The sequence below is a fragment of the Lonchura striata genome, chromosome 3, assembly GCF_046129695.1.
Source record: "Lonchura striata isolate bLonStr1 chromosome 3, bLonStr1.mat, whole genome shotgun sequence".
Taxonomy (NCBI): domain Eukaryota; kingdom Metazoa; phylum Chordata; class Aves; order Passeriformes; family Estrildidae; genus Lonchura; species Lonchura striata.
In genome coordinates, this window is record NC_134605.1 from 107,832,324 (window position 1) to 107,855,960 (window position 23,637).

Genomic DNA, 23,637 nt, shown 5'->3' on the forward strand with positions numbered 1-23,637 from the left:
TGGAACAAAATCTCAAAAAATTTGTAAAGGTGGTGGTGGTCGTGTTTCAGGGTTTTGAACAATAATTAGTGGAATATAGGCAAAACCTCAAAGCATAAACATGCCAGAACCAGTAAGTTCTGAACTCTTTTTTTAAAAGCAAGCTTAAATCATAAATACCTTCAAAATCTTTTAAGACAGAGGAAGCCACAGTAATTTAAAGCAATATCTTACAAGAGATTGCTATGACCAAATACAAATCACAAGCCCATTTGCTGGCTGCAGGGAATGGTAAGCTTTCTTCTCTAGGCTTTAGTCACCTTGATATAAAAACTGGCATTATAACAAAGAAAACACAGCTACAGAAGCACCAGTGCTACACTCCTGCCATCCTGTTCGTTAGAACAAAAGGAGAATTACTATTTTTTTGTTAACATCACAAACTCCACCTTATTTCACACCAGAAGTGAGCTTGTCTGGAAGAATCTGAACTACACAGTGCTTCCTTGTCAAAGCCCTGAATTTGTACCAAAATGTTTTCATGTTTCAACTTTTCTTTTAAAATGACCACAGGAAAACTCTCGATTATCATGAACAGGCCTGCAAGCTCTCCACTCAGGTACCTGACAATACAAAGAGAGCTCACATGAAGTTACAGAGCTCTCTGACATCTGGAAGAAGTCTAAATCCTGCTCATAGGAAAAGTCATCCCTATTACTGGTGTTAAAAGCTACATTTAAGCTTTCTGTCCATACATACAGGAGCAAAATTTGTCTTTGAATCAGTTTTTCTTCCTATGTTTCTAGTTTTCCATATAACCCTAAAACTAAGTAATGCATTAAATAATTCATGTTTATTTTGAAAATGCACATCAGCAGTATGCGCAACTGAAGGAATTGGAAGGACCACGTACTCTTCTTGAAGCCTTTGGATGGGGGATGAGGCTGAAATCCTCCTGCTGGAAGCCCATAGCTGCTCATACGCTGCACAAGGCTGGCTACATTGCCAGATTTCTCCCTCCTGAGTGGCACAGCATCATCCTTGGGCTCTACATCCTTCTTAACTTCCTGAAACAAGAGATTTAAAAGACTCAGAGGCCACTTAAATCACCAAGAGGTCAATGGTTTTAAACAGTGCACCTTAGACTAACACATTTCAGGTACTTACCCTCTGGGGTATAATGACATATTATACTCAAAAATCATGGCCTTCATTCTACAACTAAACATACCCAAGACTGTAAAAAATTTGACCCTTCCATAAAATTGTGTTAGTAAACAGGTAATGTGCTGAGAAAAATTAGAAACTGTGGCAGCATTTTAGCCATCTACTGTAAATCTCAGAAAAGGAGTTTAGAACCCAGAAGTCTCATATTACCACTTTCAGTAACAGATTGTATTTGAAAACATTTTTAAGAATGTAAATATTACTTCAGTGACAGACCTTAGGGCATGGTACTAAAATATTTTCATACATAAAAGTGTATTAGGTGATCACCTCTGCCCCAGAAAACTCCAAGATGTTTACAGATGAGAGATGCAATTGCACTGCTGAAAGATGTGAGCAGAAAAGAAAGTGAGCTCCAAGAAACAGAGTGGGAACAAGTGAGGGAAAATATTTAAGAGGAAAATATCAGAGATACCATTGTTCTGGTTAATGTCTCCTACACCCCTAATCTTTCTAAATTAGAATGTTAGTATTGAAACTGATTGTGCCAAACAAGACTGAGAAGCCCATAAACAAGAAAGCACCAGTTCTTGACAAAAAGGCCAAGCAGCAACACTCACTCTATTGCATCAGCTCATTAAATGGGATTCTACTGGAGAACAGATATTCTGAAAGAAGGAAACGATCACTTCGCACAATAACAAACCCATTAAGTCAGATCAATGGCCCATCTATTGCAGAACACAGCTTCCAGCAGCCAAAATTCCAGATGCTCTTTAGAGCTCCTGCAGCTCAGATCCTCCCGTGCTCCCAGAGCACCTATAAGGGTTCCATCAGGGAGATGGATCATCTCCCCTCCCCTCCTGTGCCTGAAGCTGGAGCTGTCTAATCCCTTTCTGCACCCATGGTCCTGTTTGCCTCCACACAATCTCTGGGGATGCAAACACCCATAAGTACTTGCAGCTTTTTGTGATCCACTTCAGAACAATTCTTGTATCCACCATCAGTAGCCACTGGTTAACAACTCCATGAGCTATTGCAGCTGTAGCTCTAATAAAATATTTAATACTTGAAAACAGAATTGGCAAGACATATATATACACTTACTCGTGTCATGTGAACTTTTGAACATGACCTTCAAGACAATAAAGCTCATATGCTGATAAAATGCCAAAAATATGAGGAACATATTCCCCAGGACCTGTCTGTCTGGTGCTTTTGGACCATTAAAGCCCAGCTTTCTTATTTGTAGCTGTCCAGCTGGAAAACTCAACAGGTCTGAACACGCACGGATGCTTTCAAACATACTATGAACCTCAAGTTAAACAGACCAAAGCATCTTCCAATTTCTCAAAAGAACAGAGCAAGACTACAGACAGCAGGATTTTTCCTCCCACTCATCCACATTACATAAAAAAGGCTTTTTAGAAAACAGTTGAGTAGTTCCTGCTGTTACTTTCCTTCCTCCATAGTGACTTCTGCCCTGGAGATCTTAGCTCTGCTGAGAGCCATCCCATCTTCCAAGTTCAAAAAACCCCAAAACTAACAAAAACTAACCCCTCTTGAATAGCACAGTATCCTGTCTACCTCTCATTTGAGCAGACGTTTCACGTTTCAAAGATTTTGTCATTCTCAAGCCTACAGATTTTTTTGGCCTGTTAATTAGAAGTCTGATAAAACTGTAAGCAATTAAATTTGGCTACAGTTGAAAAGTTTGTCACCTCCAAAACATCATTCTAGCTGCCTTGCTGACAAGGCCATTCTGCTCATCTTAAAAACATACTGGTACTTGAAAATCTGCCTAGAGTGCTTCTGCCTGCCCCTGGATTTTTAGTGGGTTTTTTTTGTGGGGTTTTTTTTTTTTGGTTTTTGGTTTTTTTTGGGTTTTTTTTTTGTTTTGTTTTTTTTTTGTTTGTTTGTTTGTTTTTTTGTTTTTTTTTTTTTTTTTGTTTTTTTTTTTTGCCATTCAATTTATACAGGCTCTAAAATCTCCAAGCTGTTCCAGGAACTAATATTTCCCCAGGTTTCTCAATTTAAACACTTTACAGTAAAGAGTCAGCTCCAGGCTCCTTCCCGAGGTCAGCACTTTGCAAAAGACTTCAGAAGCAGCTGCTTCAATTGCTTTGTAAAAGCACAGAGATGCAAAAAGGAATTGGAGAAGCTGCACACAGGCAGTTTGGTCAAAAACATGACCTTTTTTTCTTTTTTTTTTAAATTTATTTATTAGATGAAAAAGAATAAAAACCAACACACACATCACTTCCAAATGCTAGAAAATATTGTGAGATAAGCACCACCTCAATCAGTAATTTGAATTAAACAGACAATATGCTTTTAAGTCCAGCATCAAAGGCAGCAAAATTATGGATAGGTTATAAATAATTCGAAATTATTTCAGACAAAAGCAGCACCCACTACAAAAGATCAAATATGCAAAACCAAAAAGAGCAATGCTTGAGCAACTTTCTTGCCAGGCTTGAGTCTCCATGTGAAGTAGTGACAGGTAGAAAATACTGTGGGTCTCAGGAAGTACAGTGGAATTACATTAAAAAAAATAAGACCTAAAATAATTCTGTGGATAGTTATAGCATGCAGAAAATCTTGCTGCCAGCGCAAAGGCTGGAGATTTACTGGTGAAGAATTTCCTCAGCAGACATCCAAAAGAACAATCAGACAGCGGGAGAACCCAGCAGCACCAGGAAGGTACTCTCTGTACCTTCCTACCACAGCCAGGATAGGAAAGCTGTGAACACTTCAATATACAACTAAGCAATCATCCTAATCCAAGACACACGAAAGCAAAGAGGATGCAAGGAGAAGTTCAAGGTTACGGTGATAAAAACAGGAGCAGACACTACAAGTCCATCAGATTTACAAGGAGCAGACGGGGTACAGGACTGGTTCCAGTCAGGTTTGAATCGGAGTCGACAGTGATGTTTTACTTTGTGTATTAAAAAACAGCACTGGAGCATCACATGGAGCTGCTTTGCAACAAGGAGAGAAAAAACAACCACGCAACAGAGTTCTGCCAAGCAGCCAGGCATAAATCTAGTTTCGACAAAGAACTACAGAAGGTGTCAGTAAGCAATGCCTAAATGGGCCAGCAACTGCTTTTTTCATATTTAACCCTCTATTATTTGTTACATTCTTGTACAGAAAGAACTGGGTTTTTGTTCTCATTATTAAAGACAAACTGCAACATTAATTATACTTCCTTGGGGCATTATAAACCATACTAAAATTAAACCAAACTGAAACAAATTCAGGAATCCCTGGTCTCCACACCTGCATGTGGTCCACTACACCACAACCCTGTAGTTCACATCAGTCTTCTAACAGCAGGGAAGTGCTCCAAGATTAATTTTCAAAAGCACACATAAGGATCCTCTGATACACACCCATCACCCCTGCCAGCATCTTCATTCTGGGCATCATCCTTATTACTCTTTTCACAAAGGAAGTAATTTCTACACAAAGACAGGCTGGAGCTCTCAAAACTGACAGTTATTGATGCAAGCATTAATTCATGCCCTATTAATAACGTCAATAAGAGTTTGCAATTCTCACATCTCTTCCAAACAGCTTGCTTGAACTTCAGTGGCTGGAAAATGACACTGCCCACAGGTCTCACATCTGAGGTACCACTACACCCAACCTGAACATACCCAAGGCTCCTGTCACACGGCAGTTTTCTCTTTGTTTTTGGTGGGTTTTAAGTCAGCCTTGTATACCCACATTATCAGAGCAAGTCTGTGTTGTGACAATACCAACAAAAAGCTCCAGGACCCTTCATCTTTTTCCCCAAGGTGAGGCCACTGCCAGCTGCCAGCCAGCAAAACCAAAATGGAAATATAACATTAACTGCAGCTGAAAATTTTAATAATTTTATTCTGCCAGTCCACTGCAGTTCAAGGCTTGTCAGTGTTTCCATGAGCAGCATGATTTTACACATTTATGAGTTGGCAGTACAAGGTCAATACAGACTGTCTCTTGGCGTAAAACACACTCCACTGGGAAGCAACCACCCACTTGTTCTGTTGTGAACTACAGCAGTAGTCATAAAGGTTTGAAGTTTTCATAATCTCCACTGAATGCGTATTTCACAACACTTACAAACTCACTGAAGCCTGATAGGCAAAAAACAAGTAGAGAAATTTAACTACAAAAAAAAAATTAAAAAGTGGTTTTTGCTTTAATTGCCTCTATCACAGTTGAATAATCCGTCACAGAAATGCATGTTTACAAATAAAAATCTCCAAATCGTTTAAGTGCAGCAATGGTGATGCAAGAACTATTCTTTATATGCAGACAAAAATGCAACACATGTAAATGCCTGCACAGCCTCATGATGCTGTTAAAACAAGTGAGTGCTCCTGACCTACTTCCGAGGAGCAGCCTCCCCTCCAGCAGCTGCCTGCCCACCCACAGCTCCAGTGGGGACAGCTGGATACTTCCCTGAGCTGAGCTCTCAAATCAGGCAGGCAGTGGAGATGCAGAAAGCAGGTCAGAGTGTCTGAAAGGCCAGGAGTTAAAAATATGAGGTCTATTCCTGAATTATATGCCACAGAGAAGTTCATTATCCAGCAAATCTAAATCCTCAGCTAGATTCTTCAACTACACATACATATTAAGGCTTCAACTGCCATCTCCTCCTATATATGCCATCATACAAGGAACAGTCATCTTTAGACTTCTTATGAGTGCATTACTCTTAGTGGCTGAGTACCTTTTAAAGCAAGATCTCAAGCAGTAGATAATAGTCTCAATCTCTAAAGAGGCTGAGCTAAAGAACACACAACAATAAATGTCTGAGCCTACACATACAATTATCTCGTCTCTTTTCTTCCCCATCAGAACAGCAGTGAAGAATCCATGGACTGAAAAATTAAGTCCATGATTCATATTTTAGAGCATAGAAAATAAGTAACTCAGAACTGAACCTGCCATTTTACAGGAGAGGGAAGAATTGGAAGCAGGCAATAGTTCTCTTTATACAAGTTCACAGCCTGCAAAATGCCATTCCTGGAAAAAAAAAAAAAAACACGTAGAAATGTGACTCTGTATAAATACATATTAAAATCTATATAAATACATATAAAAATCTGTATAGTTGCCTATAGATTGTCATCTGTAAGCTGTTCAAGAGCAATGAAACCTCAGTTCCTGGAGCACAAAAATCTTCACATAACTAATTATTTAGGCACCACATTTCCAGTTTTAGTAGCAGCAACAGACAGGCAGGCACTTGGTAGCCTTAACAGCTCCAGTCACTTAAATCTTAGATATCCCACATCCTTTCATTTTGCCTGTGTCTCTTCCTTGAGTAGAAAATATGATTTCTCATCCTCAATGTTGGTGCCCAGAGGCAAAATATTTAATAAAGGCAACAAAAGAAAGATGAGTAACATGCAGCTGTTTCTACCTGTCTCATTACTTTACCCGACCTAAAGGGCACCATCATGAAAATCCATGGACCAAAATAGCTCAGAAGCTGCTGAGTTCTTTCCCCTGGGGCATTCAGGAGATCAGAGCAGGTTCCACCTCCCAAGAGAAGAGCTTGGCTGGGAGAGGTCAGAGGCTGCCCCTGACCTTCCAGAGAATTAAACATTATCCTTGAAAATAGAAACAAATCACCTAAAGATGAAAGCAGCTACCATCTGAAGAACAGACAAGATGAATAACCTTTGTTTGCAAGATAACTTACCTCCTGGAGAGTGTAACAGGTGTCATGAGTTGATTTTGGGGGACTTAATTTATGGTTGAAGTAGGGAATGCTCAACAGTGATTCAGTGGGTTTAAGTGCTGACCCACCATCAGGCTGAACCAACAGAGGCAGCAGCACTCCCTGCCTTTGCCTCTTCACAGTCTGACTTGCTGCTTTCTATTAAACCACACCCACATCACATAACATGGTTTAACAAGTTACCAACATTTTTACATTAGTTATAATCTATGCTAAATATAGATATTTTAATCATACTGTCTCCTTGTGTGGGAGGAAAACAATAATCAATCAGGCAAGGTATCACTTCTTTCTCACAATATGTAACATGTGGGATCTCCAGGAAGTATGAAAAATTAACTGAATTGCTGCAGATTTAAGGACTAAAACCTGAGTCACTGAATAATTGTCATACTTGAAGGTCAAGAACAAACAAAGAGCTGAACTTTCCTACATAAGGAACATTCTGTAGAAGTAATTTTGTCATGGAGAATTAGATACGTATAAACTTTGCACCAAGGAAGTGTCAAAACAGAATCTGACATGAAGTCTTGTTAATATTGGCAAAAATACAAGAGACCTCAAACAAAACCTGAAAGCCCAGATGCAGGAAAGTTCAGCAGTCAGTTCACCAGGTCTACCAATAGCAGAGCAAGGAAACCTAAATTAACATGAGTAACTAGAGGAAGCACAGATCTTTACATCAATGTTTCCCAACCATTTAATTAAGAAAACAGTTAATTTTAAAATACTTCTGAAAATAATACCTTAAGAATATTTTATGGTGTTGCCATGTTCATAGCCAGATAAAACCAGTTTAAAATACTGATTGAATTTCTTCTCTATTATATTTGCTAATACATATATATGAAAATTTAATTATATTTCTTGTAATTGTTTTATAGAATAACAGTTAATGTCCTGTCAACCACCAGCCACAAAATAGTGCCTCAGATCAATGAAAGCAAGAATCACACGTGGCAAAAGGCAAGACTGAGCTCCAGCTCTACAGCACATGTGTTTTATCAGCTTCCCCCACATGGGAAGGCAGGAAGGCATTTCTTTCCCTTCTCCCAGTTAATTGCCTCTACTGCTGGTCCAGAGAAACCAGTAACCACTACAGGTTCACTTTGATGTTCAACTCAGAACATCCCTTGTTCCTTCTCACCATCATCCTTTCTGCCTCCATTCTGTCACCCTCAGCTTTCTTCTTCCCTGCATCCTTTTTCCATGGCACCATCTCATTGCCTGTAAAACCTTCAGCATTTCACTTGTGGCCAAAGTTAAAACACTGACATTCACATCCCTTCACAAGTCTTGCCTAGGACACAAAATTAAATGCTTAAAAGATTGTAAAATATGGGCTAAAAATATAAATCTGGAGTCTCAGTGGATATTAGAAAAGGTTTAAATATTAGGTATTACCAGAGATTCATCCATTAACTAACATTTTTAACTGAAAATGCATCCTGCTTTTTGCTCCTGTTTTGAAAGCATCTATGTAACATGCTTATCACCATCAGTTTCTATGAATTCAAAAGCTTATTACACCAAGTCCAAAGCTAATGAATTCACATACATACACCAAAATATATTTTTACAAAGTGAAGAGCACCAAAAAATCTTGTTAAACCTAAAAAATATTTACCACAATAAACTTTCAGATCAGCTCATAATACTGAATAAAGCCAGTGATCAAAAAACACGTACACTTGAAACTCAATACTGAAACCACGACAGCAGAGATCTAACTTCCCCCTCCAAAATGATGAGCCACTAAACAAAAAATTCACAATTGGTGCAAACATTAAGAGATACGACAGAGATGAGCTACCCTTGTGCAGGTTTAAGCACGAGGGTAGATTACTTCACAAGATTACTTCATTCCACCTCATAAAAAAGCAAAGGAACCGATTTAATATTAACTGTGTTGAGTGTACACACATGTTGATTTATGAGACATATGGCAAAGGACTACAATTACATGGCTGGAATGTGCAGCCAGAGCCTCTTGGGATGTAACAAACATTACAGCAAACAGCACCTGGTAACTGACCTCTTTGGTCTTATCACATATGCTAATTCCAGAGTGCATATTTATAGCTGTATTTTAGACTTCTGCACACAGGGAAAGTCTAAATGTAAAAATCATGTTCCTGCACAAGCCCACTCAGTCCCTGCTGCCCAAAACACCAGCAATGCTTTGTGGAGTTTGCTCAGTGATGGTTGCAAACATCTGATGAAGCACACCCTGTTTGCAGCCTCCAGGCAGGGAATGGTTGTCTTGCTCCTGTGCTTGGAGAGAAAGCTATAAAATTACATATGAATCAAGTGTAACATCTAAATAAGGATGGACAATGGAGCAGACTGCTTCACGTGATTACAGGAATAGGGACATGTATAAACCTGCTTCTTCCACACAAACCATCACACTCAATCAGAGCAGCTCTGGGAGGATCCAGGAGCATGCTGTTACCACGGAGCAACATCACAAGCTGATATGGCATTTAGAAAAGCAAGAGGCACGGGTACAATCAACAAACTTGGATAACTCAAATCAGAGGGAATAATTAGCACATTAAGCTGTATTCACATAGGTCATTAATCACATCCATCAGCTTTATCCTGCTGTCCTTCAGAACAGCACCTTAAGTTCCCCGAAGTTCCCTATCAGTGCTGCCACTGAGTCAAAATTTAGAGACTCCTTCCATTTCTCTCATGCTCTTAACAACACAACATCAACATATATATATTTCACCTTTGAAAAGATACTAAATATTATAAGAACCATCAGTGTTTCCCCCATTTTGTGTTCACATTCAGCCACTAAAGACTTCACAACGCCACAGATTTTTACTCTTGCAGTGAAACAATAGCTTGCGAACGCAAACTGAAATCTTTTTCTCAGGTGATTTTTTCAATGTCTTAAAGCACAGGTCACCTTGGACAGAGAAAGGGGCACATGATTTCAACAAATTTCCTGCAGTTAAATAGTTCACTTTTGAGGACAGCATCTGTGACATTTCAGATCTAACAGTCCATCAAGATAAATATTTCAAATAGTCAACTCACTTGCATGCTCTTTCTTACCAAACTAGATACTTATACTGCCTTGGAATATTAAATAATTCATACACCCCCAGACAACACCAACAAAGGAAATTCCTGTGTGGACATGGTGACAGCTGAAAAGACAACCTGACACACAGGTGCCCACAAATGGCTGTGTGGGCAGAGCTGGGTCAGCAAAGGCAGCTCTATAGTGCTAAATCAAATACACCTCCAGACTTCCCCTCTTTATGCCAGATATAGTCACACCACAAAGGGACTTCACAGGGTCAGGACCCAACTGGTCTGAACCCAGGCAGTCAATCCAGTGACTCAACAGGAAAAGACACAGGAATAAGAATAAATCATGGTGAGCTCTGAAATACAGTGAAAATGATGATATTTCAGTGCCACTGGTTATATCTGTCTATGTTTTCAGTTTATTTAATTTTTGTTACTGTTATTTTTAGAAACAATAGTTTCCACATCTTAAGCAAGGCTCACCCAAGCCAATTACCAACACTGCAGTTGGAAAAAAAATGTTTCCTTGTTTATTCCAGCCAAAACAGCTGGATAGCAGAGACTTGTCTCTCACCCTGCAAGCACAGGAATCGTTATCACCATTCTCACAAATCCCAAGCATGTGCCAATGGATGGGATTAGCAGGTGCAGCTCAGGCAAACCCACAAGGTACCCCCTGAAATTACACTCTCCTCCAGTGGCCCTATTTCCCCCAAAAGCCTGAGAAAAATCAGCAGGAACAATGGCTTGACACCATAATATTATCAACAGGTGTTAAAGCACCAGCCTGAATGCTCAGCTTCACTCCTTGCCTGAAGAGAGAGCCCAGTGCTTCTCTCATATACTCAGTACTGAAACTGAAATTACTTAATATGGCTTTCAATCTCACATGTAATCTTTGTTTCTGAGAAACAAGAACTGCCAGCTCCGAAGCAAATATCACCTTCTTACCAGCAGGGCTGCCTACTCTGCCTGAGAAGCAGTGCTGCTCTGAGCACTCTGTGTCACCTCCCTGCACAACCCACTGCTAGTGGTGACAGTTTCTTCAAAGCAATAATAAAACAAAGGAAAAGGCTGCATAAAGTGAAATGTAATTTGACCAACAGGAACAATAAATTGCTACATAACTTGTTTTCTCCAAGCCTTACTTGGATGCAAATATTTTGGACAGAGTACTTTAAGGAGCAGACACCAACACTTTGGAAATGGGTATTTTATTCTATTCCTTAAATACATCCTACTTATTTCAAACTAAATGTGTATGGCATAACCTATACCCATTGCTTAAAAGTTTATTTATTTATCTGCTTTTTTAACTAATGTTACTACACTTTTTAATCATGCCCAGATTAGAAGTAGACTAGAAGAGTCTGTCTTGTCTGAGATCCCTCCCAACTCCATGATTCCTGTTTAAAGTTCTGGGTGAGGTCAACTTACTATTTCTGTAAAGGAATTAAGGAAGATGCTATGCTTGAAAGAGCTTTCAGACAAAACTTCTCTCACTGGCTCACAGCACACTTGTGTTTAACAGCATCCCTCCAGTGAGAACACAGGACAAAAGCAGCAAACAGGGTGCTAATCCGAAGTGTTCGTCTAGGGGGTGATGAAAAGGGAAGAAAAGAGGCTTGGGCTGTGTTTTGTTTCCACAAACACACAGGAAGTTGAACAGAAAGAATCAACTAAAAATAAATCATCCTTTTAAAAAGGAACTCTTTCTGCAAGCACAGTAGATGTCTGCAATCTCTAAGTGTCTCCATATACTACAGAAGGGGACACGAGCTAAACCAACCCCAAGTAATTTTATTACACTAACAATTCTAAGACCATGAATTTACACCATATACTAAATAAACCCTCAAGATCATATTGCAAGCATAACTTTTTAATTCATGCTGTTTCCTTCACTACCCCGAAACACAAATTCTGTTTACAACATTTGATGTTAAGAACATATGGAAAATAAAACAGGCTTACCACTTCCAAGGACATATTTGCTCGAACACACCCAGTGTTGCAGGCTTTTTTTATTTAGCGGGAGGAAGAAAAATGTCCCAGCAAGCAAAGTTCACGTGTTAAGCTGGAGAGGATCCAGGCTCGGCACTAGAGCGGCAGCAGCTGCTCACACCTGTACAGGCAGGAGGCTGTCCCTGCACCAGCTCCAAGGCTGAGGGACTGCATGGCCCAAACTCGCCCAGAGCAGTGCCCAGCTCACTCACCAGAATGTCCCCAGAGCCTGCTGGCAAACCTCTCTGCCTTAACCGATGAAAGCTACTGATTAATCTATCCACTGCTCCTCCCTCATCCGAGTTACTGCCTTGAGCTTATGATCAAACTGGTTTTACTACCATGTAAAGCCTATTACTCACAATACAGCTATTTACAAAACTAAGATAGCAATAAATTAAATAAAACAAGGAACTTCAGTTCTTAAAAAAACCTTCTCAGCTATGCAGGGACAAAAGCCTTAAGAAAATAAGCAGAAGGATGAACACCAAACAATCACTTTCAGTTATCAACACAACAGGTGTCTGCACAGTGAACAGACCACAAGACAAATCAACAAAAATGAATCTTAGTCCATCTTGTCAAAGTAAATGCAAAACAGGGAGTTAAGACTCATTGGGCCAGAGAAAAGAGGGAGGTCTTGGGGATTTCCTGAAGGAGGGAAGGCCTGGACTCTTAATCTTTACTTTCAGAGAACTGTTCCTGTATATTATAAAAGGTCAAGAAGCAAATGGAAATAAAACCTAACCCAAAACAAAAAAGTCTTACACATTCCACACACATTAGTATCTCAAAAAAACCCACACATTCCATCTAACAGCATTACTACACTGGAAACGAATGTGTGCACATTTTCACTGCGATGGATTTTAGAAAGGAAAAGCTGCTCTCAAAGAAAACAATAAAAATCTGCTAGGTTCCATTGGTAAATCCTTTCAGGAATTTATGAAGTTGTTTATTTAAATTGCCCATATAAGAAGCAGAAAAATGGCAATAACAATGTCAGAAACAAGAACTCTAATTCAACCCCACTCAAAGAGGATATGCACACAGTTTAAACAGGAATTTCACAGGAGGTTTTGTTAATAACACTGGAAACATGTGCACTCCAAAATCCAGCTCTGCAACACAGGCAGAACATCTTTAAGAAGCTGCAGCACTGAAAAGTGAATTCAAGGAAATGAGCTTCACAAGAAGGCAGTGTAACTGCACTTTTTTTTTTAACCCACTTGTATTCAACTGTACATTTACCACCATCTTCTCATTTTAGGATTGCTTTGGGCATCCCACACCGAGTTCACAGCCAGCCTTTACAACACCTTCCACTCCCTACCCCATACAGTGGCACTGCACAGTTGTATCTGAGGATGTTTCAGAGGCTTTATGGGGCTCCCTTTAGCTCTTTCTTTTAAAGCAAAATTATGCAAGTAGAAATCTGCACCAAGAACTGCACCTTTTGGGATAGACCATCTCAGACTGCTCATTAATGCAGCAAGTGATGGGCTCACAGAAAACAGCCTGGTCCTAGCTGGCACCAGGAACCAGACATCACCACGCTCTGATCATTCTCTAGCTCTCCCCATCAATATGCAAAAAAGGCTTGGGTAGAAGCCATTAAAACCCAACCAAAAAGTTACCAGATGATGTTATAAAGTACCAAGCATCAGCATCACATCAGTTTCCACAAGAAGCTTCCATAAATTCCCTTCTCCATAGGAGTGTTTCAAAGTCACATAGTGCTTAGCACACCCACACTGTATAACAAATTAACCCAATTAAAAACAGTCTCAGCTTCCTCTGCCACACTTCTAACAGCAAAGACCCAACTGCTACCACTACATGAAAACAAGTCTACCACACAATTTAAAATTATTTTGCAATACTTAAAAGACTTGAGAAATAAAAGGAAAACTTAATCAAAAAGCTATTTCCTGCTTTAACAACCCAAAATGAAGCTGACAGCATTTAGCCATACTTCAAACAGAAAAGATAAATTTCTCAAAGCATGAGATGTGGCATAAAATGGCAGTAAATGCAATGTATGGGCAGAAGGAAGGAAGAGAAGGGGACTGATGTGCTTTAGCAGTGAGGATAGATACAGTTTCAATCTGGGACATCCAACATATTCAGGCAGCATGCAGCAATAATCCTCCTGTCCACATTTTGCTTGTCCTTCAAACAGGCAAGAAGCAGCCTTGTGCTGCCTGACAGCCAAGAACAATCTGCAGCTGGCACCAAGGCAACAAGCTCTTTTCCTGCCCTCACACAGCATGAAGAGACAAACAAAATTAGCAAAACCAAGCTACCTTGAATTAGAACCTTCCTCCCAATTCTCTTTCAGTTGATGAAAATCAAAGGCTTTGATTTATTTTTTTTTAAATTTATCTTCTCTAATAGCATCTAATATTTGAAAAAGAAAACATGTTCATCTTTACCCCATTTAGTCTGTCATATTTAATATGTTTTTAGATTTTACATATGAAGGCAAACCTAGTGGATAACACATGCACTTTCAGCTTCAAACTTTAATCTTTTCCAGATCAGCACAAATTAAAATTTACCATCCATAGTCTGCATGGAGAGGCTATATCCTGGCTGCAGTTCAATTCTTAACAAACCAGTGTGTATACATATGTCACCAAAGAGCCACCACAAATTGAACTACATAATGCATTCAGGCCATATCCTCATTTAATGCATGAAATTATACTCGTAACAGAAGAGTAAGATGATCCTTTCAGGAAGTAATAAATATTTATGTACAGCCCTAGAATTTTGCAACCAAGTATGTAAAACTTAGTGCAACACGCAGTATTGCCCACAGCAATTTGTGCATTCTGGTCACATTTCTGTCCCCTTTCATACTTTTATGCTCCTTCCCTTTCATGTAGGCCATGAGAAGTCAGCAGTACTCATCTCTTGTCGGTATCCTCACTGTTCTTACCACTCCCAATGGTGGAGGCTCTCTTAGCAGCAAACAAATAAACCCATCTCTCCAGGGACTTTCCTCATTCACAGGGCCAAAGTCCAGCCCTGCTTGAGCTCATTTCCACCTCCCTCCAGCAGGTCACCCACACCTTGCAGGTGTTAACAGCACACCAGGCCAAGAAGGGACATATGAGTTTAATTGCTGAGTCTGGTCATAGTAACATCCCACAGATCCTCCAGCATGATCCAACAGTCTACTACAGCAGCAAATGAGAATGGTTTGAGAGGAGGCACAACAAACAAACAACAACAACACACCACCAAAACACTTTGCTGCAACAGGTTTCCCAGAAAGTCTCTCAAACTATCACTACCTGTAAATTAACTTTTACAAAGAAACTATAAATTGACCACGAAGAAAACACACAACTTTCACCTCCCTAACAATTAATGCTTTCCCATGATCTCACCACTGCACAACAGCCTTCCAGCCTCAACATATTACCTTGAAGAAAAGTTCCCAAGATCAGCACCAGCACTCAGCTCCAGCACCAAGAAGGCAAGTTACCCCTGTTGTCATGAAACAAAAGTGATGATTTTCTTCTACACAACTTCCCTTCTGCTTCTCCAAACCCCTACGCCTTCTAGAAGACTGATTGTCCCCTGTAATTCAGGACATCCGACCATGCTATGCACATGTGAACAGCTGGAAAGATTAAAACACCTGCAGCTGAGATGCTAGGATGGAAATAATTTTAAATAAAGTTTAGAAAAGCCACAGCTGCAGAAGAGCAAGAAAACACCCAACAAGTATGCTAATTAACACAGAAACATGTCACATCTGACCCATCTTTGCAGCTGGACAAACAGATGACACACAAACCAGCAAAGAACTGATGCTTTCTTCCTACACAGCACTTCAGAGCTAATTAAGAACATCATCACAGTGATCATCAAACTCCACTTGAGGTCAAGTTACTATTTATACAGGATTCAAAACCCTAAAAATTACTTCAAACTAAACTACCAACAACTTGAAAACGTTAGACAAGTGAAAAGCATTTGTACAAACTTTCCCTTGGTATGAGACCCTCTCTGAGTACAACTGGATTGTTCCCATCAGTTCTAAAGGGAAAATCTTAAAACCCCTCACAGTAAGTCATAAAATAATAATTTCACTTTTTCAATTTCTCAGAAAAATCATAAAATTCAAAATACGTATAAAGAAGTGTTTACAGCACTGGACCAATATCCCCTTAGGTTTTACAACATGAAGGTAGCACAGTAAGATACACTGGATAGTTCTGGTTTGCAAAGAATTAATTTCACTTCAAAAGGGGTAGAAATACCTACATTCACTTGAACTATGTGGAAGTGTTACACCAAGGAGTTTGCAGAGCCACAGAAAAGGCAGAGCCAGCAGCAGAGTCCAGGGTAAAGCAGAATTGCCCCTTCAAATACAGCAGCTTGATCCAGGCTGAAGAATCCACATCAGCACAGCCTGAAGATGCAGGTTTTCATTATAGATGAGCTGAGCTGTGACCTCACTTTGCCAACTCTCTCATGGCTGGATGTCTTCTGTAGGGGTAGGTTTAGGGTTTTCTTATATTTTTGGTTTTTTAATCAGTTCATCCCACTAAAGCAGGTAACCGTGGCTACAGATAACTTGGTTGAAGTCAGAGTGAAACCACATAATGCAAGAATAGAGGCCAAAATAAATGCTACAGTAAGAACAGATGGCAGAATTTAAATTTTAAAAATCTTCAAAAGCATATTAAAAAAATGTCAGCACCTTGAATGTCCTCCCATTAAAAAAAAAAAATAATCCTGTTACAAATACAACTTTTGTGTATTCCAACTATTTCAGTAACAATGACCCAGTCACACCATCATGGTAAAATCAAGCCAATGCAGAAAACTCACCTTCACAAAATTGTCGGGGAACATGCCCCTTCGGCCATTTAACTCCCCTTCCAACCATCCTTCTTCTTCCAGTTTTTTCACATTCCTGATGATTTCCCCAACTCGGATTGTTAACTCATCATCATGCACTGCATCATAGTCATATTCCACAATATAGTCCACTAAAAAGGAAGAAAAAAAAAAAAAAAAAAAAAAAAAAACAAACCATGCACAATGAATACAACCCAGAATGGGAAATGCAACTTGAAAGCCATGCACATTCAAAAAGCAAACCTAACAATGAATGCTAACAACAAGCATTTCCCTCACAGCAATGCTCATCTGTGAATTGTGACATTCCCATGCATTTTTGAGAGGGAGAAACAATTGCATAGGCACCTATTAGAATAAAGTAAATTTAGGAATAGGACACCAGGTCATTATTTTTGTGGTGGTGGGTGGGCTTTTGTTCATGTCTGGTGGAAGGAATTGCTGGCAATGTTTTCTTTTTCCCCACCAAGTTCCAGCTGAAGATTTGCTAATTGTGAATCACTGCCCACAGGGCAAGTGTTTCTCATTCAGTGCCCACTTGGGGCCAAGAATCAGACACTTTGTGTATGGTACACTCTTTGTGTATGGTACATACTTGCAATGCCTTATTTATCCTCGTACTCCAGCCTGCTACTGCATTTGCAAAAAACTAATTGCTACACACACAAATTTTGCAGGCTTGATCCAAGAAATGCGATATAGTTAGAAGGTGTGTGATTACCAGTACCACACAACTTAAACTGCAAATACATAAAAAAGCAACCTCCTTCAGAGGCATTTGGTTTGTACAAAGTAGAATAAGCAAGTGAGCTTTACTTTTGATACAATCGAGTTTACTCAGAGGAGCACAGCAGCGTTCAGACACTTGTCCATCTGTTGCACTAGATCCATGAGAGTTGCTCACTGACAGTTTAAGGCTTGTTTGGCAATAAAGACCCATTTGTTCATCAAGAAATTCTGTTCATGCCCGAAATTTCCACAAACCTGCAGCAACCAAATAATCTTCACTCTCACTCAAATTCAGTCAAATAGCCAGGCACTGACATATGTTAAAACCCTGTCTTCACTGAAACCTCCCTCTCCTCTGAAGATCACAGTGCACAAGAGCACAAGGCTAAAAGACAGAAATCTTGAATGGTTGCAGAAGTTTCCCCGGTTAATCTATTTTATCAGTGCATAATAATACCCAACAATTAATTAAAAAATGAAGAAATCAAATGGGAAGAAGCATTATTTCCTTGTGTAATTAAACCAATGTGTAATTCCGATCTGTGGGCAGTTTTAATCACAAGTGCAGATGCAGTGATTGCAATTAAGCCCTTATCCCTCTGCTGCCTATGGACAGCCAGAAAACCCTTAGCAAAAAATAGAACTACATGATTCATGATGGCGACATGAATGCAAGAGATGCTTGAATGATATGTCTGGCAAACTATTTTCTGAATGCACCCATTAACAAAGGAATCAGTAGACATAAATGTGAAGACTTAATTTCGCCAGACTTAATTTGAAGACTTACAAAGACTTAATTTTTAAACTTTCTTCCTTTAACAAAAAAAAAAATATTTCTTATGAACAGAAGTCATCACTAGAGTTACCTGCCTATGATACATAGCTGGAATTTCCAGCACATACTTTTTCTACTGTAGACATTTATCTTTCCCAAATGTACTCTTTGAGCTTCTTTCAAAGCATCCTATTCTCCCATTACTGCCTGCAGCAAGCACAATAGTTCTGTCTTGCTTCTGCACAGAACTGTCGCTTGAATGGCTGACAAAATATTGCCAAACACACAGGAAATTCTGACAGTCACAAATCATAAAGACAACAGCCATTCATCACCTAAGAGTCTGCAAATGAAAACTTCACCTTCCAACCAACTCAGCCCAGCCATTCTGGAAACCTATAAATGTAGAAAAATGTAAGAAATATTCATGTCACTTATTTATCTTATGATACACTGTTTTGAAGCACATTAGCAGGTAACATATCCTATAGAACAGCTTTACAAAGTTAAACATGGAAAATGGATCACAACAGAGTGTCAGTCATGGCAAATGCTCACAGCAGTGACTTGAACTGCCAAACACCTGGTCCTTTTTCCACAGCTGCAGTAGATAATCACATCCACACTGTGTCAACATGAACCAATTCTATTGAAAGCTTATTTATTCCCCTGGGAGAACGTTTCTGTATCTGTGTTTGAAATGCACAGCACATTTATTTGGTCACCTTTCCAGAGTACAAAACACCAACTTGATCATGCCAACAACAGAGAACCTGAAAAACCCCCAAGTCATCACCCACATGTCTTTATGTTCCAAAGACAAATAGCAGTAAACAGACATCACCTTCTTACACTTGAAATTTAGGTGCTGAATTTCCTCTTGTAATACCAAAGTGCTGATTTCCTCAGTGATACCCAAAGCCATCCTCACCCTCATGGATACACAGACAAAACAGATACGAATTCTGCTGCCTCATCTGTAAAGGGGAAGGGACCATGGGGAATGTTAAATCTTTTAATCCCATAGATTTTTTTTTCATATGATGGCAGAGGATCAGCAAGGAGCTACACATCCCATGTCTTGTTACTACGTGATCCTCAAGTACACTTAAAGTTTTGCTTTTCAATATTAGCAAGTAGCACTAGCTGAATCATCTGAGTGATGGGCAAGAAACCTCTGTACTGCCAAAACAGTCCAGATTAAATAAATCTCTGAAAAATACTAAAGTATAATATTTACCCAAGTAAAAACAGAGTCCAGCGATGACAGAAAATGTTTTTAAGAATCACAACTCCTTATAAAACACTTACTAGAAATTACATTGGTTGACTGATTTTACTTCTTAATTCTTGTACTAGTTCTCAATGCTTCAGGTTCTCACTTATAAGCTTCACTCAGGAACAGATACACTGCCATCAGTCAGCAGTAAGGGGGACTCAATACAAGCTGATCAAAACTGTTTTTAAAAATTCTCAACTGGTAGAATGTGCAGCAGAACTCCTCAGCAGCACAAGATATCAAGCCCACCTATCTTATTTCCCCTCTGATTTTTACACTGCTTCCTCCATTTCAAACCTCACTCAAATCAATTATCTGTAGCTTAAAGTCCGTAATTATCAAGTCTCAAATGAAAAATAGTCTTAGGCTTAAACAGGAACACTGTGAGGTTTACTGTGCTCTTCTAGCACATCCAGAAACACTAAAGTCCACCTGAGAGGGGCACACAACTTTCTCCTGAGTTTTCACAGTATCTGCACACAAGGAAAGGCTGCAAGGGCTGGGAAACGCTCAGGGGTATCTCATCAATCAGGGTGTGGAAAAGACCAAGCAGTGCCCAATGAAAACACAAGAGGCAGTGGGACAAAATAAAACCAAACAAATGCACTTAAACATATATAAACACATTGTCATCCAGCGATCACAGCTTTCCAACATACTCAGGAAACCTTCCAGGTGGTGTTTTTTGAAGGTTCTGACCTATTTTTAGGGGCAACTGACTGATTAAAATCAACACGGCTACAAAAAAAAAAATTGACTGGACATATTTGGAGGACGATGGCTCTGTGGGAAGGGTCTGCTCAGCTCCTGTCATTTAGTGAGATGACAACCTCATTAACAAAACAAGAGTGAAACGATGGAGTGGGACATTAGGAAGAAATTCTTCACAAAAAAGGTGAAAAGAGTGATCATATATTGGAATGGCCAGCCCAGGGAAGTGTTCAAGGGAAGACTGAATGTGGCACTTGGTGTTTGATCATAGCATGGATTCGATGATCTCAGAGGTCTTTTCCAACCTGATTCTGTGATAAAACACACCAAACACGCCAAAGCCAGTCAGCAGCTGCAGACTACGTAATTCCCCACAGCACAGCGTCCTGCCTAACACCTCTTTGACAGAAGAGCTCCCACTGTCAGCCAAGACAGCAACACTCCCTGCACCAGGCATTCAGTCACTGCTGGCACAGCTGGACTCCCCACTTATCCAAACCTTACACAACCAGCTCTTCTGCCAACCACATCCCAGTGCCAAGGCAGAGGCCAAGTCTCCCAAAAGGCATGGCCACATTACACCCATCTTCTCTGATTTTAAACAAAGGACGCCTTCAGCTATGCAAACACTTTCCAAAGTTGCCCTAGAGGTAACTAAGGCGCTCTGGTAGCCCTAAAACAGAAACCGAAACATAAATCAAGGAAGAGTGGAAAATATATCAAAATTCTAGCATGCCTGTGTCTTCAATAGAAATAGGCACTCATCCAGCAAACAGCATAGTTTCACATTCTGGGTACTTGGTTTAGGGAATTACAATACTGTCAGAACCCAGTGACCTTTCTGTAGTAGCCAAAGAAAAAGACACAAAGAAAGCAGATTTAAAATAAATTCCATTAAAAACACTTCAATAGCTTACACTTTTTTTTTTTTTTTTTTTAATGAGAGGAGAGCGATTCATCAGATAACTGAAATCCTTGCAGAAACTGGGAAGCCTTGCTGAAACCTGCTGCAGGCCTGGAGGGACAGAGTCCAATGTGAAGCAGCAAAAATTGCTGCAGTGCTCCATAAAAGTCTCTTCAGGCAGGTTTCAAGCCAGTTCAAAGTCATTTATTGGAACAACAATCCTGGAAAGTCGTGTGACCTCCAGAAGTACCTTGCCAGCAGAACTGCAGTTATACTAGAAACTGAGCTTTTGCTTTTCCAATTTATCACAACAGTTGCTAGATGCCTAAAACAAACTTCATTAGCACTGCTATTTCCACTTGTACATTTATCACATAAAACCTGCAAAATTTAGTCTCCTATAAAACAAAGTCTAACAATTTTGTTATTATGTATGAATAGAGTTACAAAAATATTTCATTTTATAGCAGACCAAGTTTAGACTGCAGACAAAAGACTACAGCGGACACAATCTTACCCTTTTAGCTACCATACTTTTCTTCATAACTATTTCAAAATCAAGTGCTGAACTTAAGGAGAATGATCCTTCCAACTGCTTTCCCACAAAAATGCTTCTACCATTTATGAGCTATAGGAATTTCAGCTGGTTTAATACTAATATTAAGTATATGTTCAGCCACTTAAGACAGACCTTAACACTGAAAATGTAGCTCAGGTGTTTAAATGCTGAACAATGAAAACACCTCCATGAGTGTTAAACATAAGAAACATAAGTGGTTATAAGAATGTTTTCTTTCCACTTCAATACCATATAATTTCCTGTCACCCTGACCTGAGTCACTGATGACAACCCAGATGCTTAAATAGAAAGGCCTGACAGACCTTCCACCACCCTTAAAATTCTAGTTCCTGATCCCAAAACTGTGAGTTTTGTATACAAAGCTCTCCTGTAAAGACACGCATAAGGTGAGCACCAGGGTTTAGCAACCAAAGACAAATCCCTCCCAGCCAAGAGCTCCCACTGCTCAGGCTTCCTCCAGGCTCTGCATCTGCTCCATACTCCTGGTTAAAAATTACCAGAATGACCAGCTCCCCAAAGATCCAAGTATTCATTTAGGGTACAGATGTAGTTTTGCTCCTCCTCAATCAGAATAGGGGAGTGCCTCACATTTCCCACTATCAGGGAAACCACTCTGAGCACTGGTCTTGTGCAAAAGTACTTCCCTTCCTTTCACACCCTAATAACTATCCCATCATCTGAGGAACTAACCTTGAGCAGATGGAAATATTCAGTATTTTCTACTTCCTTTCTCATGGTGCCCAATAAAGTTACATGATCAACAGAGAATGGGAAACCCACAAAGCTGTTAATTCCAAGACATCTTAACCTAAGGGATGCTGTGATCCTCCACTTTCTTCCATGCACATTCAGTGGTCCCTTCCCCCTTTCCCCCTGTTCTCTGATTAAATTAGTAGTTATTTATAATACTGGTGAATCAGATAAAGAAAAAACAGCCCAAGAGAAAGTTTATAATGACAACTTTCTGCAAGTTTATCTCTTTAAGATGTCTCACTGCAGAGTCAGACACGAGACTGCTTCAAACCCACTTTAGATCAACCACTACATCCCAGATCAGGAACACACTGCTCAGTGAAGCTCCAAACCACCCTCATTTGTGGTGGTGCTGTTCAGTGTGGAACAATCTCACAAAGTAATCTGGAATTTTCACTGCAACTAAACCCAGGAACACACTTAATGCACATTAATCTTTAACAAGCATTGTGTCCATGGGACTAGACTAAAACTACAATGATATAAAAATGTCCAAAACTTGAAACCTGAATATGACCCCTCACACGAGCAATTTCCCCCTACAGATCCACTCATCTTGCCCCTCTCACCACTTGCTGCTTTGCTCAAAGCTAGTACTGCCATGAAACCACATCCTAATATAACACAATTATTGATATGAGGCTACTGGATTCCTGTCAACTCTGATGGTAAGGATACAGTTCCATGCTATTAAGAAACTGAACAAATGTAATTAGCTAATGGAGACCACATAGTCCACACATATTTAACTGTACAGTCACCAGTTTTGAGCCACACCACACAGAAGAGCAGACATTTCACTGAGCTGAGCCAGGCAGAGCCATCACATCCACATTCCACATGGAGGACTTACAAATAGTTGCATCACAAGGGTTACTGCAAGCATTAAGCATCACCACTGAGATGTTTTACCTTCCCAGGAGCTCAGAAGGAGGTCGGTGCCTCCTGTACAGCCCCTGGAGCAGCAGTGACACATGGCAGAGCCATTTCTACCTGTGCCTCCTCCCACGGGAGCCACACCAGTCGTGCCAGCTCCAGCCCAGATAAACAGCTCTGTAGCAAAGCAGTCACACCTCCTCCT

General features: G+C 39.9%; 1 protein-coding gene across 3 annotated transcripts in view; it reads right to left on the reverse strand.

Annotated features, from left to right (window-relative positions):
- The window catches only part of CD2AP (CD2 associated protein), a 76,238-nt gene that overhangs the window by 37,484 nt on the left and 15,117 nt on the right, over positions 1 to 23,637 (reverse strand). Inside the window, exons 2-3 of one of the 3 annotated variants that reach the window (XM_021529764.2) lie at positions 16,793 to 16,953; positions 893 to 1,046 (exon numbers count right to left, since the gene is read on the reverse strand). In XM_021529764.2, the coding sequence (XP_021385439.1) occupies positions 893 to 1,046; positions 16,793 to 16,953 (315 nt within the window). Of the gene's footprint in view, positions 1 to 892; positions 1,047 to 16,792; positions 16,954 to 23,637 lie in introns of those variants that run through there. The other 2 variants (XM_021529765.2, XM_021529766.2) reach the window with 2 other exon arrangements.